Genomic DNA, 15,778 nt, shown 5'->3' with positions numbered 1-15,778 from the left:
CCATCTATTTATCTGCTTTTCTCTTTCTCTTGGCTTTCCTCTGATTGTGACAGCCATGACAGAGGCATTTATTGTCGCTGTGTGTGTGTGTGTGTTTGAGTGACATTCAGAGGAAGCAGAAGATAAAGGAGAAATCATGTCAAACTCTGAACAACAACAGCCTGAAAACTCCCTCGGTCAGAGAACAAGACCAGCCCCTGTGTTAACACAATGAAGGAGCTTGTTTCACAGTGTGTTAAACTCCTACACACTCACACACGCACACACACTGTGCTTTTCTTGGACAGTTGTTATGCATTTGATTTATTGAGCAGTGTGTGTGTCAGCTCGGCCAGAAAGCCCCAAACATGAAGGATGATTTACTTGCAAATGACATTCAAAACATGCAATGCTGTGCAATAAAATGGTAAATACATAAAATAATTAATTAAATGCCATGCAATAAAATAAAATAAATTGTTAATTAAATGCAATAAAATAAATTGTTTATTTATTAATGTAAAAAATAAAATTCATTAAATTTTTACTTGCAAATGACATTTAAACATTAGCAATACAGTGTAATAAAATGCATAATAAAATAAAAAAGTATTAATTAAATGCCATACAATAAAATTAAATAAATCATTAATTAAATGCAAACAAATTAAATATATCGTTAATTAAATGCAATAAAATAAAATAAATTGTTAATTAAATGCAATAAAATTAAATGTTAATTAAAAGTAATTAATTAGCAAAGTAAAATTTAATAGTTACTTGCAAATGACATTCAAAACATTAGTAATACAGCGCAAAGAGATAAATCCTTATTTAAATAAAAAAAATTATTAAATGCAATAAAATAAAAAGATTATTAAAGAAGAGATGCAATAAAATTTATTAAAGATTTATTTGCAAATGACATTTAAAACATTACCAATGTAGTGCAATAAAATGCTAAATAAATAAAATAATGAATTAAATGCAATAAAATAAATAAATCATGAATTAAATCCAATTAAATTAACTATTATTTAAATGCAGTGCAATTTTGCACAGACAAAATTCAAATAGATATACTTTCAAACGACATTCAAAACGTGATCAATGCAGTGAAATAAAATGCAAAAATAAATAATTAAATGCAATACAACAAAATAAAGTTCAATAAAGAGTTACTTGCAAATGATGTTCAAAACATTAGCAGTGCAATAAAATGCTAATTAAGTTATATAAAATATTAATTAAATTAAGCCAAACATTCTTTACATGATCTAAATATGCGAATGAGAAATTATTTAGTGAGATATGTGCTAATTTGCATACATGTTGCACAAAAACGATGAAGTCTGTTTGTTTTTTCCTTAACGTTTTTACAGGAGGCATTTGGGGTATCTCTTATAACTCCATTATTCCTAAAAACGTTCTGGCAAATCACACATGAGTGAATCCCTCTGTAAAAAAATTATAATAAAAACACTCATATCACATATATAAATAAATCTGTGAAGTTTGGTCTATGCAAATTTTTACGTTAGTGGGGATTTATCCATACCTTAATGCAGGGATTTTATTTATTTATTTATTTAATTTAATTTAATTAAATTTTATTTTATTTTATTTTAATTTATTTTATTTCATTTTATTTTTGGGGGTTGTGGGGGGGGGTTACCTTTAAAATTAAATAGTATAATTGAACTGTCAACAACTACAAAAAAAAAAAGAAAAAAGTGTAATTTGGATCTTAAAACTGAAGTGTAAATTGAACGAAAAGTGTATTGGCAGATGTTGATGATCTGTTGATTTTCAGTTTTGTGTTTCTCATTTCTCCGTTTTTGTGTTTCGAATTGTAATAAAATCCTTTGCAGGCTGTAATTTCTCGCTTTGTGTTTTGACAGAGTATAAACGTGTGTCGGACTCCTCGATATCAGCAGAGAACTACCGCTGCTGGCCGTCATATCAGCATGACGGATGCCTGCTGTCGGTCTACAGCGTGGATGAAGCTGTAGACGTGTGTGAGAGTCACGTTCAGTGCCGGGCCTTCGTCATGACCAATCACACCACATGGACAGGTAACATCTTAATAACCTGCTCGATGTTTAATGTGCTGCCAGGTGGTGTTGGAATTTAGAGCAGTTAAATTACTTGACAAATAAAAAAAAATAAATAAACTAAAGGCCCTAGTATTGACCTTATGGACCTTTTCACAAGAGTGTTATGACATATTTAACGGTCATCAGCAACTTAAAACCTTAAAAGTTTTTAATATTTAGAAAAGAAAATGAATGAGTGAATGGTGTTTCTTTCTGCTGTGGCAACCTCTGATAAATAAGGGACTAAGCCTGAATGAATGAATGAACGAATGAACGAATGGATGAATGGATGAATAAATTAATGAATGGATGAATGAATGTATGAATGAACGAACAAACAAACAAATGAATGAATGAATGAATGAATTAATTAATTAATTAATAAATGAATGAATGAATGAATGAATAAAGGAATAAATTGATGAATGAATGAATGAATGAATGAATGAATGAATGAATGAATGAATGAATGAATGAATGAACGAACAAACAAATTAATTAATTAATGTATGAATGAATGAATTGATTGACGGATGGATGGATGAATGAATGAACGTACGAAAAAATTAACCAATGGATGAATGAATGAATAAATTGATGATTTAATAAATGACAAACGAACTAATTAATTAATTAATGGATTAATGATGCGGATCCATTCCTTTCTTCCATTCATTTTTCCCCCTTAGCAAAGAAACTTCTAAAGACGTCTCTTTCTGACTCATTTTGCTGCTTGTGGGTTAAATTTGGGCGCTCAAGTGACCGAGATGTAAGCGAGAGAATGCGGTCATTTTTCAAAATAGAAGATTTTTCTAAATAAAAGATCTTTCAGTCTCAGATAATAAATAAAATCGAAACAATTATTGATTTCTTGTGCAACCGGTGGTTGAGGACCACTGCTGTACAGGAGACACGGCACAGAGGGGATTGATTGACAATGATCTACAGCCAATCAGGGCACAGAACACAATGCACTGTAAAAAAAAAAAAAAAGCATGTCGAGTTGCACAAAGAAAACCTGCAAATCTGCGAGGCCATGAAAGGTGAACTGTGTCATAGCGAGAGATCACTGTACATATAAATATACGTAAGTTGTTTTTTTTTTTTAAATCAACATATTAAAAACATTCAAGGATTTACGTTTATGACGACACTTTCATAACAGTCTTGTGAAAAGGGTCATCATACTGATTTCTCTGCAAAAAACTAATCTGCTGAACATGGTAAATGTGACTTTGATGGAGCGGGACCACCTTCCTCCCACTTCCTGTTTCCCATATCCTGTTTGTTTTGTAGCAGGAAGTGTGTATTTTCTCTCACTGCTGCTTTTCTGTCTGCAGGTCATCAGCTGGTGCTCTTTAAGACCGGTGCGTCCAGCATGAGCGCGGCTCCAGGTAAACTCTCATACGTGCGGCTAGGGGAAACTGAGAGCTGAGAGAGAGAGACAAAACAATGGTCACACGTTATCCAGATCTTCTGATGCTCTACTTCTTCCTGGACGACAGCTAATCTGAATCTCAGGATTTAGGGAGGATGATCATCATTCAGGAAGCAGGACAGGGGAGGTGTTCGTGTGTCTGGCAGAGATGCTTGGAGGCTGTTTGTGCTCTGCAAAGAAAATGGTAGTTTTTGTCTTGTTTCTAGTCCAAATATCTAAAAATCAAGAAGAATCCTGGACAAGTCAAACATACTGTTTTGTCTTCAGATTTAATAAGTCAAAATTAAAAGGATCCTATTTTAGATGTGAGATAAGATGTTGGTATCTCTAGAATGTGACTAAAGAGTTTCAGCTCAAAATATCCATCAGATTATTTATTACACAATGCAGAATATGCCCATTTTGGCCTCAGAGTTAAGGCGGCTTCATACTTCCGCCCCATTCACACGGGGCTTCAGCATCAACGCTTGACTGAAGGCGTGTCTGAATTTGGGGCTGACGCGATCTTCACAGAAGCATCAGCCAATTAAATTCAGTCAACAATAGGCCACAGTCTAGCTGGTGTATTTGCATACAGCGATCTGATTGGCTGACGCTTCCGTCGGCGCTTGAAAAGTTGAGCTAGTCCCAACTTCTTCAGCGAGCAACGCCTCTGAAGCGGCGCCAACAGATCGACAATGCAGTTTGGCAACGCCTGACGTCACCCATTCACACGGGGCGTTCTTCGTTGAGTGATCAGTGTGACCCACATCGCTTGCCTTGCGCATAGTCGTGCATTTATACTTCTGCATGCTATTTGTGTTGCTCTGCAATAACACTTCTAAAACACTAGCTGGCAGTAGGTTTGGATGTTCCTCTGTGTTGAGTTTCTTCGCTGGTTTTTAGCTTTTACTAGTTTCTACAAGTAGCTAAATCTAGCTCATTCAGAGGTGAGAACCAGCAGATGCGCAACAACTGTAATCAAAAAGGTAAACAAAACAAAAGTCTCCATCTGAAGCTCCTTCTTGGGACTCCACAGAGCTTGTGCTACGTGTCATTGAGATGTGTAGTTACATTTTTTGAGAGGTGTGTGTGTCAGCGTCAGCCACGGCAAGGGCTATGTGACCTCCTGCGCCGGAGCACCTGCTTAATGCAGAAGTATAAATCAGCTTTAAAGTGTAGCTGTTTTTGTTGCCTGTGCCTTTAAATGCAAATGAGCTGGTTCTCCCTGCCCACCTTTCCCACATTTGTATCTGCTTCTCATGTTATATCAGATAAACAGCAGTCAGTGACAGAGACATGATGAAGCAGAGATCCAGCTTATTAGTCAAAAATACCAATTAAGTTTTTGTATTTGGAGTTTATTCAAGCCTTTCTGAAATGATGAGTCACACACAAATGCTGTTACAAAGTTTGCACACACACATGTGTTTACTGACACGATGCGGCTGTGGTGGTTCCTGCAGTTATGAATTACATAATGATTTTACTGTCTTTTATTTATTACAAACCTGCTCTGTTTTAAAAAAAGGTTTTAGACGTGAATCTCATTCTTGGGGTGCAGATGATCACAGAGAGCTGAACAGATCTTTTAATCCCAGTTTCTTTGCAAATCCCGTGGACATGTTTATACATCTTAATATTAAGACATGTTAATACATGCCTGTCAATCAATTTGGTTGGTAAGGACTGCACTGCTACATCACGTTACGGTGGGCCTCATAATCAGAGTGAATTGGATCCTATTTTAACATCAGGAAATTAAAAAAGAGACTTGTTATGTTTCTATCATCCCAATATGACTGTGGGCACACTATACTACACACAGTTCTGTCCAAACTGCTTACAAAAGTTGATTTTGCATCATAGGTGACTTTTAATGTAAGTTTTACCTTAAAACAAGCTAAATTATCTGCCAGTGGGATAAATTAAATAATCCAGATTTCCCTACTGGCTGATTATTTAGCTTGATTGAACTTTATTTTGACTACTTATTTCTAAAAAACCTCTTATTTCTGTCTAGAAAATGCTTCTTGATGTAGGAATTTAATGAAACAAGACATTTTTTGCAGTGCGCTTGTCACGACAACACGTGTTCAATGAGATCTCCTGTCAATATCTCTTTCAATCTCTTCGCCCACACTGAGTCCTCTTTTATCAGCACTTTTTCACCATGTGAAACAGGGTCTATTTGTTGAGCTTTTAAAAGCTCTCGCTTTGATTCTCGAAATCTTTTCCAATATTTGCTCACATAAAACAAATCCTAGCAATCGATGTCCAAATGTTCAACTAGACCAGCCTAAACAAGTCATTTATGAGTTTAAGGAAACTCCTGCTTTAAGTTCTGAAATCATCATCTAAATCAAGACTGAAGACCGAATTCATTTCATGATCATATCTTTGTTCTTGTCATTAAATCTCTATTTCATGTTTAGTTTTATTATTTTTCAGTGGTAGAATGTATTGAGATGTTTGAGGGGTGAGTTTTGGTTGGCCTGGTGGTGGTTCATCAGCCAATCTCCTTGTGCTGTGATAAAGTTTCCCAAGGAAATGTCAGTCTATTACTTGTCTGGTGAAGGAGTTGAAGAGGTTTCTGCTTTCAGCGAAAGCACTGAAATGTACATCTATGTGTCTTTTTTAATTAATTGTATTGTTGTGTTGGATATGAGAGCGCTATTTTTATATTGAAATATAAAGTCATGTGACTTTTAAAAAAAGTGTCTTGGTCATTTTTTGTGTGTTATTCATTAACAGTGCTATATCATACATTATATATATATATTTGAGATATATATACATATACAGTTGGTCAGAATTATTAGCCCCCTTCAAATTTTTTTCTTCTTTTTTAAATATTTTCCAAATGATGTTTAACAGAGCAAGGAAATTTTCACAGTATGTCTGATCATATTTTTTCTTCTGAAGAAATTCTTATTTGTTTTATTTAGGCTAAAATAGAAGCAGTTTTAAATTTTTTAAACACCATTTTATGGACAAAACTGTTAGCCCCTTTAAGTTACATTTTTTCTCACTAATCTACAAAACAAACCATCGATATATAATAACTTGCCTAATTACCCTAACATGTCAAGTTAACCTAATTAACCTAGTTAAGCTTTTAAATGTCACTTTAAGCTGTATAGAAATGTCTTGAAAAATGTCTAGTAAAATATTGTTTACTGTCTTTATGGCAAAGATAAAATAAATCAGTTATTAGAAATGAGTTATTAAAACTATTATGATCAGAAATGTGTTGAAAAAATCTGCTCTCTGTTAAACAGAAATTGGGGGAAAAATAAAAAAGCGGCCTAATAAATCAGGGGGGCTAATAATTCTGACTTAAACTGTATATCTCATATGAGTTTTATTATAAATGTAAATCTGTAAATATTTAAATCTGGGATCAGTAGGCCCACATGGAATCTGCGCGCGCAGAATTCCGCAGATTGTTAGCCCATTATTAATTCTGTTTATTTACTTGAGTAACTGTGTAAATCTGAATTTATTCAGTAATTTATTACTTTTTATTTCATATATTAAGGTTTTAGTTATGATATGCCGCTGGATACTCCCAAAATAATTCAGCAGAAATTTGCAGATTTTTACCAAAATTCTCTGCAGAAATCTTAAAAAACGTCCGCAGATTCCGTCTGGCCCTGGGGATCAGTAACATTTTTTTTTATTAAAAAAAATAATAAATGCATTCAATAAGGTTATAAAACCAAGTAAACCATGTGCAAATAATCTTTAAAAACATCATGTTTTACATATTCCACCAAATATGAAGCATTTATTCATTTTCCTTAGGGTTAGTCCCTTATTTATCAGCGGTCGCCACAGCGGAATGAACCAACAACTATTCTCACATATGTTTTATGCAGTAGATGCCCATCCAACTGCAACCCAGTAGTGGAAAACACCCATACACACTCATTCTCTCACACACACACTCTATGGCCAATTTTTGTTCATTCAATTCACCTGGAGTCTATGTGTTTGGACTGTGGGGGAAACCGGAGCACCTGAAGGTAACCCACACCAACATGGGGAGAACATGCAAACTCACACAGAAATGCCAACTGACCCAGCCGGGACTCAAACAAGAGACGTTCTTGCTGTGAGGTGACAGTACTAACCACTGAGCCACCATGCCATCCTCAAATATGAAGCAGCACTACTGTTTTCAACACTGATATAAATCAGATTTAGATCTGAATTACAAGTGTTTGATAATTATTTCAAAAGCAACATGCGAGAGGACAGGCTGCAGTAATGAAGCTGAAAAAGTACCTTTCCTCTGGACTCAAGAGAATAAACGGAGGTAAAGTTGGTTTCATATTTGCACTTTGATTTATTTTTAACTTTTAGTTTACCATGCTATACTTTAAATATCTGGGCTGAAATCGCATGCAAGTATGACTTCAAAACAACATTAACACTATTTAATAGACTGTGAACAAGTTGTACTATGGTAGTCACTGGCTCCTAATATGATTTCGCTATTTAGAGTACTTTCCTATATACTTATATTAAAGGAGTAAGTCAAAATGTGCGAATTTAAAACAAACTTTACCTCAGGGGAGATTATAGCAGTAGATTGGACTAACAGTTAGTCCTCAAGTTTGGCTACAGGACAAAGACCCTTCTAAAAGCCAAATAACAATTTGAATACATTTGTGCATATATGAGAGAAACGTGTGCTTTCTGTTTTGCTGTGTTGGACAAACACCTGCATGGGATTTCCAGTTCCAGTTTCCTGTGAAGATCCTGGGAGCGAAATCAAATAAACATCCGTCAGCTGCACGGTTTGTTAACACAAATCACCTGCTCTATCCTGAAGAACCTTAATATGGACTTCACGCTCTTTTTCCTTGATTAACAAAAGAGCTTTAGTGTTTTGCTTTTTTTTTGTCACACAGACGATCATACTAAATGTGGATTTACTAGAACATTCGAAGAACAACAAGCCACAGACATGCAGTGAGTACTTTTTGGTTTGAGTATTTAAGGATTCTCACTGTTAATGAAATATTTGTGTACTATCAAATATTTAATAAAGGAACAGGTCTTAATCAGGGACTTGATTTACTGTACTTCCACTATTGATGGTATATTTAGCTCGTTTCAGAGTTATAATATAAGTAACAGGAAAAAGTAATTGGATTAGACACATTAGTGTTGCCAGATCTTGTTAAAAATTCAAATGTGAACAAGCTCACACACAGGCCCGGATTGGCTAGTCGGGAGGACCGGGAGAATTCCCGGTGGGCCGGTCCGTTTTTTGGCCGCGAGGGCCGGTGTCCGTAGCTCCAGAATCTTTTGCTCTCAGCAGTCACACTTTTTAAATTTATTCATTTACTTGACCACAGCCTTTTTATTCATTATTTTACCGCAACTCTTCTCTTTTCATCTATTTTAATGATTATAAAACTCAGTTGTGTCTCCTATTTGAATACAGCTATTGTGGTCCAGCGGGTAGCATGATAGGTTAATACGCCGCGGACCAGGGTTCGATCCTTGTTAGAGTAACTTATTGTTTTCATTTTTATTGTTAAGACATATAATACTGTTAGGGTTGTTGAACATTTGAAGTTCTAAAGCAGCTGTTTTCTCAAAAAAAAAAGACGTGATAGTGTCATTAGAAACTGATTTGGAAATGACCTTATTTTAATATAGTCAGTCGTGAACTGAGGTGGGCCGGTCTGAGGCTTGAAACTCCAGGGCTGAAAAGGTGTCCCACTCCGGCCCTGCTCACACAGTCATTTTAAATGTTATCTTGTAAATAAATGAGGCTCAAACCAAACTATTACGATCGATCCGCACCTGGCTATTTTATTTACCCCATAAACTGAATCATTTAAGCCCCAGGTTCATAATAATAATCGCTGGTTATAAATGGGCTTGGCAACATTTCAACAGTGCGCTGAGGCAGTCGTCAAAAACAAAACACAAGGCTCTCTTTCAAATTGGTTTAGTGAAACGCCAACCTTAACAAACCTTTGTTTGCTGTAATATTTTTATAATGCTTAGGCTACTCTCCAAAAAAAAAAAAAAAATTAGACTATAGTTTGGTGTGTTTTTTTGAATGATGAATTGTTCACCACACAACTAGCTATGTGAGCTAACGAAATCAGTATGGCTAGTTTTATTTCATGCGCACTTGATTGTACACATGATCTGCAAAGGGGTAATTTGTCCTGTAAGTGTGAAAGGTGCTGTGTGCATGTGTCGGTCGGCGAGATAAGCAGTAAATGTGACCCGCAGACCCCGAGACAGCGAGAGCGAGGGCCGCATCTGTCTTCTATTGGCCTGAGGGATTATGGCTTTTCCTGAGGCACGGCTCCAGGCTGTGAGACACATGGGGAAAGGGTGAGAGATATTGTGGCTTTGCTAATGAGAGACAGACTCCATGTTAAAAAGTCACCTCTGAAATGCGTTTTTTCTAAAGCGGAGAGAAAAACATCCACCTTTCTGCGTTTGGGTTGCTATTTCAGCATGTTATAGAGTAAGAGTAGTCCCGCATTCGGAATGAGATGAGGGTGAAGAATAAAATGAAAGTGGTTTTATTTGTGAACTGTGCCTTTAAGTCCACATGTCCCATCATCATTCGTTAATTCATGCCAACTCCAGTGAGTCATTAGAGTGGAAGGAATTTCTAGTAATCCAAAGAAGCAGTGGAAGAAATTCACTGTGTGGAGCTGAACGCCTGCTGGCACATTAGGAAAAACCTCAGTCAGGGTTGATGCCAAATTAAATTTAATGTGGATAAAAATGAAGCTGTGATACTTTTTGTAATGGCAGATTGTACTTCAAAGATGACGTGCTTTTAAAATGGCTTTCTGAAGATTGAGATTACTGAAAGCTGTTTCATCAGCTGAATAGATTTTGGTGAACGGCTGTACAATCCACTGAACACACACACTAATTCTGATAAGTTTCCTTTTAGCATTCAACGAAGTGTGAGCAGGGATGTGTGAACTATATAGGCAAAAACATATTCCCTTATTTAATAGGGGTCGCCACAGCGGAATAAACCGGCCACTATTCCAGCATATGTTTTACGCCCTTCCAGCTGCAACCCAGTACTGGGAAACTCCCATACACTCTCCCATTCACACACGCACTCATTCACCACATTCAACTTAGTTTATCCAACTCGCCTATAGCGCATGTGTTTGAACTGTGGGGGAAATGCCAATACAAGAAGAACATGCAAACTCCACACAGAAATGTCAACTGTCCCAGCCAGGATTCGAACCAGTGACCTTCTTGCTGTAAGGTGACAGTGCTAACCACTGAGCCACCATGCCGCCTGCAATAAAAATATTAAATACAATTAAGATTAATTAAACTGCAATAGTTGAGGCCCTTGTAACATCATTCACATAATAACGTAAACATGACAGATGATGTACCATCAAATTCATACTTAAGGAAGACTAAAAGAGTAGGTACTCCACTGCAAAATCCTGTACTTTGAAAATGAGGACCTACTCATTTAAAGTACTCAATCCCCTACTCAATCAAGTTTTGTATGCAGCCATCCTTTATAGCATTTGCCCAAGGTCATATAGTCCCACCCTAAATGACTGATAGCTCCACCCTAAATGACTGATAGCTCCACCCTAAAGGACTGATAGCTCCACCCTAAAGGACTGATAGCTCCACCCTAAATGACTGATAGCTCCACCCTAAATGACTGATAGCTCCACCCTAAAGGACTGATAGCTCCACCCTAAATGACTGATAACCCCACCCTAAATTACTGATAGCTCCACCCTAAATTACTGATAGCTCCACCCTAAATTGCTGATAACCCCACCCAAAAGGCATTCCATATGACCAAAAGTGAAAATTAGTTTCGAGGGGGAACGAAAGATTTGTTTGATAAAAGATTATAAGGGCAAATACAATTTTACAAAATATTGAAGTACACAGATACTTTGTTCATAACAAGCACTACTTTATACATCTAAAAATAAGAAGGGTTTATTTTTATTGCATTTCAGACTTTAAAGATATTCACAATAATGTTTCTCTTGGGAGTATCGACTTCGTTACCAATCAGTACTGTAAATGTAAAATTTATCATTTCCTGCTAACATTTGAACGTGTTCTGAAACACTACTGATTGGCCATTGTGTTCACTTGCTCAACAGAAATGACTGTGATTGGCCGGGAAGGTCATCGGTTTACCACTCTTCTGTGACGGAGTGTAAACACAGATACAGACACTATAGGTTTTCAAAGCTGTGTTGATCAGTCGATCTATCAGTGGATCACTTAAATGTTAGCTCATAGACAGACACACCACTTTAAAACGCACCAGTATTTGTTTTTTTACTTTGTGAATGTCATTTGGCTGTGAAGGTTATCATTTCACCATTCTTTAATGACATTCACCAAGTGAAAAACAAATACTGGAGCGTTTTAAAGTGGTGTCTGTCTTTGAGCTATCAGATGAGTGATCTGCTGATAGATCGACTGAAACCATCTAGTGTCCGTGTATCTGTTTACACTCCGGTAAAGAAGAGTGGTAAACCGATGACCTTCACAGCCAATCACAGTCATTTCTGTTGAGAATGTGAACACAATGGCCAATCAGCTGTTTAAGAACGTGCTCAAATGTTTTGATTAAATTTCAGTACCGAACACGATACTTTAGACAACCCTAGTCCCTCTAGGCACTCCTGAGACTGTAGTCAGTTTAGCTTTCGGCTACCTCGGATAACCTTGACCTGGGTGGCACATCCAGAGCATGACGCTGTGCCCGCTGTACCCTCACAGTGCCCTGATTGCTTCTTATGTAGATGCACTCACCCATATCAGAGTCTGAGATTAGTGTCTGAAAGAAAGCCGGATCTCACTGAATGAACGAAATGCAAACCTGAGAAACAAACCAAAACGCATGCTGGCTTTCTCAGAAACAAGCTTCTTTTCGAAATCAAAATTCGTCTTAATTACTGTAGCCCTATTATAATGTAGATTGTGTCAAAGCAGCTTAACATAGAAGTACTAGTAAATTGAAACTCAAGCTGTGAACCTACACTAGTCTCACGGTTCGGTTCGGTTACGATTATAATGCCATCGATTCGGTTCAATTCGATATTTCGGTGCATCACGGTGCTTTTCATACACAGTTTTATATTTTCTTCACAGCAGCAGTTCTTGTATTAAAATGTATGAATATATTAATATTCATATATTGTTTGTAAAACAGTTTTGTCATTTAATACAAACAGTCAGATATATAAACTGTAACTTTAAACAAAACAAGCATTTAGCAAATAATCTAAACAAATATAAATATCTAGCTCAATTTCTGATCCTTGTCTAGTTCTCTTACACCTCTTTGATTGGTCACACCCTCAACAAAAACGGTTGCGATTGGCTCTTTTGCTTGCTGCGCTCTTCACAGATGAGTGACACTGATAAGTGGCAGGCGGCAGTGGCGATCTCACAGCTGATGTATGATAGACACGGTGGAGAAAACTCGGCAGACACGTGCTCGTTTCTTTATCCAGAAGTAACGCTGTAAAACAGCCGAGAGGAGAAGAAAAGCCATGCCAGCAGGTCAAAAGGGGCAGTGTGTGTGTGTGTGTGTGTGTGTGTGAGAGAGAGAGAGAGAGAGAGAGAAATGGAGTACTTTCGTTCTCTCGATCTCAGTAAAATACGAGCTTTTGTTGTATATGTCAGTGAAAGACTGATCCAGCAAACACACACAGTGAAGTTATGCACAGTTTAAAGTAGTTGGAGCGTTGTAAATACTCGCGATCGCCTCCCTCGCGACAGAGCGCAAATGAGGTAAATGACGTCAGTAATAACCGGTTATGATTATTACTGAACCGATACCGAATTGTCCGCGTCTGCATCGCAGTGCACCGAAGAAACGATTAATTTTGACACCCCTAATTGAAACCATGTCAGTCCAGTTTTCAGAGATGAAAGCTCAGTTCAGTTTGGTTTAAATTTCACTGCTGAGAGTCCAAACACTGACGAGCAAATCTATCGATGCTCAGCTCCACAAGTCCCAAACCAAGCAAGCCAGTGGCGAGGAACAAGCTTCACCAATTGACTAAAGTGAAAGAAAAAACCTCCCAGGCTCAGTCTAGAGCTGCAGTCTAGGCGCCAGAGGCTGGAGAACGCTCCATCGTGGAGAAGGTGCAGATGTGCGTAGGACACTGGCAGGTGTTCTGACTGGCCCACGGGATACAGCCCGGTCCAGGATTATGGAGACCTCTAGAAGTCCTCATTGGCTAGAATCATCCCTTCACAGGTCTTAGATCACATCAGTGGCACTGCACACTCTCTAGGGCCCTTGGGATGAATATCCCAGGGTTTGTTCCCCCATAGATTCCTCTTTTTGACAGCATTGGTCGTCTTTGTTCTGTCAGTTTGCTGTTTCCTTTTGTTTTTGCACCGTAATAATGGCCTCTCCTGAAACCTTTTTTTTCTACAGGCAATTCAATTTTAGGCATATCAGTTTCGTTTAACTTAATGAAATCTGCTACTGTTCAACCGTGATTTACAAGCCAGTGAGATGTTCGCAGCGGAGACATCTGATATGGCATTAAGAGCGTTGGAAACCAAACCAAACTATTAAAATGATTAAGCATAGCATCGAATATGACATAAGCAGTTTAAAATGCTGGCCATTGCTTGCTTTTGCAAATCAGTCAGCGTGCGTTCATCTTTTCCTCTCTCCCTGAGGAAGGTTTTATTGCTTGGAGGTCAGTAACACTGCCGTGGCTTCAGTTTCCAGGGAGAACACACACACATTGATAAATACTGTGAATGCTCTGTAAACTCTTTTGGATAAAAATGAATATGAAAATGTCCTCCCTTGGCATTTTTTTTCATAAACATTGTTTCCACTGTGTCTCTCGCTATTTCTCCCTAAATTCCTTGATAGAGATACAAAATAACACACAGAGTCTGTTATAACTAAAGTGGCCATGCTGAAAGCACAGCAGAATAGATCAATTCAATGAAAAGTTTCGGTAACACTTTATAATAACTACACACTATGAATCATTTACTAAGCATTAGCATCTAGTGAATTCCTTATTTATTAAGCATTAACTCTACATTAACAAATGTTAGTAAGCAGTTTATAACTGCAGCTACAAATGCTCTGTTCTTTACTTATAAGCACCTATTTAATGTGCTTAAAAATTGTATTTTCATACTTAGTTGATGATTTATTTTTCATTACTAAATTAAGTATCACATTATTTACAAACCAGTTGTATTTAAGAGTAGTTGAGGGTTTTTAGTGTAATTCAGAATGAGTTAATAAATGATTCATAAACTCATGAAATCAACATTTATATGTCTTATTATTCAGGCATATTGTAATAGTTAACTAATATGCTAATAAATGCTTTATTAACTCAACTTCATGCAGTTTTGTGACCTAATGTAAAGTGAGGACTATTCATGCTTTATAAATCCCTTATAAATGACAATTAAAGGCTCAGAATCAAATGAACAATAATCTTTGCAATCTTTTCTAAAAAGTAAAATTACTCTAAAGTTTAAACATTGCTGAATAACAGGAGTGTCAAAATACGACATAAAACTGGATAAAACAACAACAACAATATAATAATTTAACAACATAATAAGATGCAATGTTTAAACTCTACACTGATTTTATTTTAGATAAGGTTGCAAATATTTATTTTTTATTTGAAGGACAGTTTCCTTTGTGTATCTTTAAATGAATAGTAATGAATAATGTCATTTTTCCTGTTTAGAATTTAACTGAGCCTTTATTTGTCATTTATAAGGGATTTATAAAGCATGAATAGTCCTCACTTTAGATTAGGTCACAAAACTGCATGAAGTTGAGTTAATAAAGCATTTATTAACATACATAGTAACCATTAATATATGCTTGAATAATAAGATATATAAATGTTGGTTTTAATAGTTCATTAATCATTTATTAACTCATTCTGAATGATCATAAAAACCCTCAACTACTCTTGAATACAACTGTTTATAAATGATGCGATCCTTAATTTAGTAATGAAAAATAAATCATTAACAAAGTATGAAAATACAATTATTAAACACATTTTAAATATGTTTGTAAGTCAAGAATAAAGCATTTGTAGCTGCAGTTATAAACTGCTTACTAACGCTTATTAATGTAGAGTTAATGCGTAACAGATAATGAATTCACTATTTGCTAATGCTTAATAAATGATTTATAGTGTGTAGTTATTATAAAGTGTTACCAAATATTCCATTTTTTTTAATCCAGGCATACTTTGAGACA

The 15,778-nt window shown here is 36.3% G+C and overlaps 2 protein-coding genes across 3 annotated transcripts in view; both read left to right on the top strand.

Moving 5' to 3' along the window:
* The window catches only part of fbxo9 (F-box protein 9), an 884,197-nt gene that overhangs the window by 172,698 nt on the left and 695,721 nt on the right, over positions 1-15,778 (top strand). The window lies entirely within an intron of this gene.
* Positions 1-15,778, top strand: part of pkdcca (protein kinase domain containing, cytoplasmic a) — a 259,947-nt gene that overhangs the window by 51,135 nt on the left and 193,034 nt on the right. The window contains exons 6-7 of one of the 2 annotated variants that reach the window (XM_073919613.1): positions 1,881-2,054; positions 3,416-3,847. In XM_073919613.1, coding sequence (XP_073775714.1) covers positions 1,881-2,054; positions 3,416-3,510 — 269 coding nt within the window. In that variant the 3' untranslated portion in view covers positions 3,511-3,847. 2 annotated transcript variants of the gene reach the window in all.

The sequence above is a fragment of the Danio rerio genome, chromosome 13 (genome assembly GCF_049306965.1).
Source record: "Danio rerio strain Tuebingen ecotype United States chromosome 13, GRCz12tu, whole genome shotgun sequence".
Lineage (NCBI taxonomy): Eukaryota > Metazoa > Chordata > Actinopteri > Cypriniformes > Danionidae > Danio > Danio rerio.
This window is presented reverse-complemented; position numbering and strand designations above follow the sequence as displayed.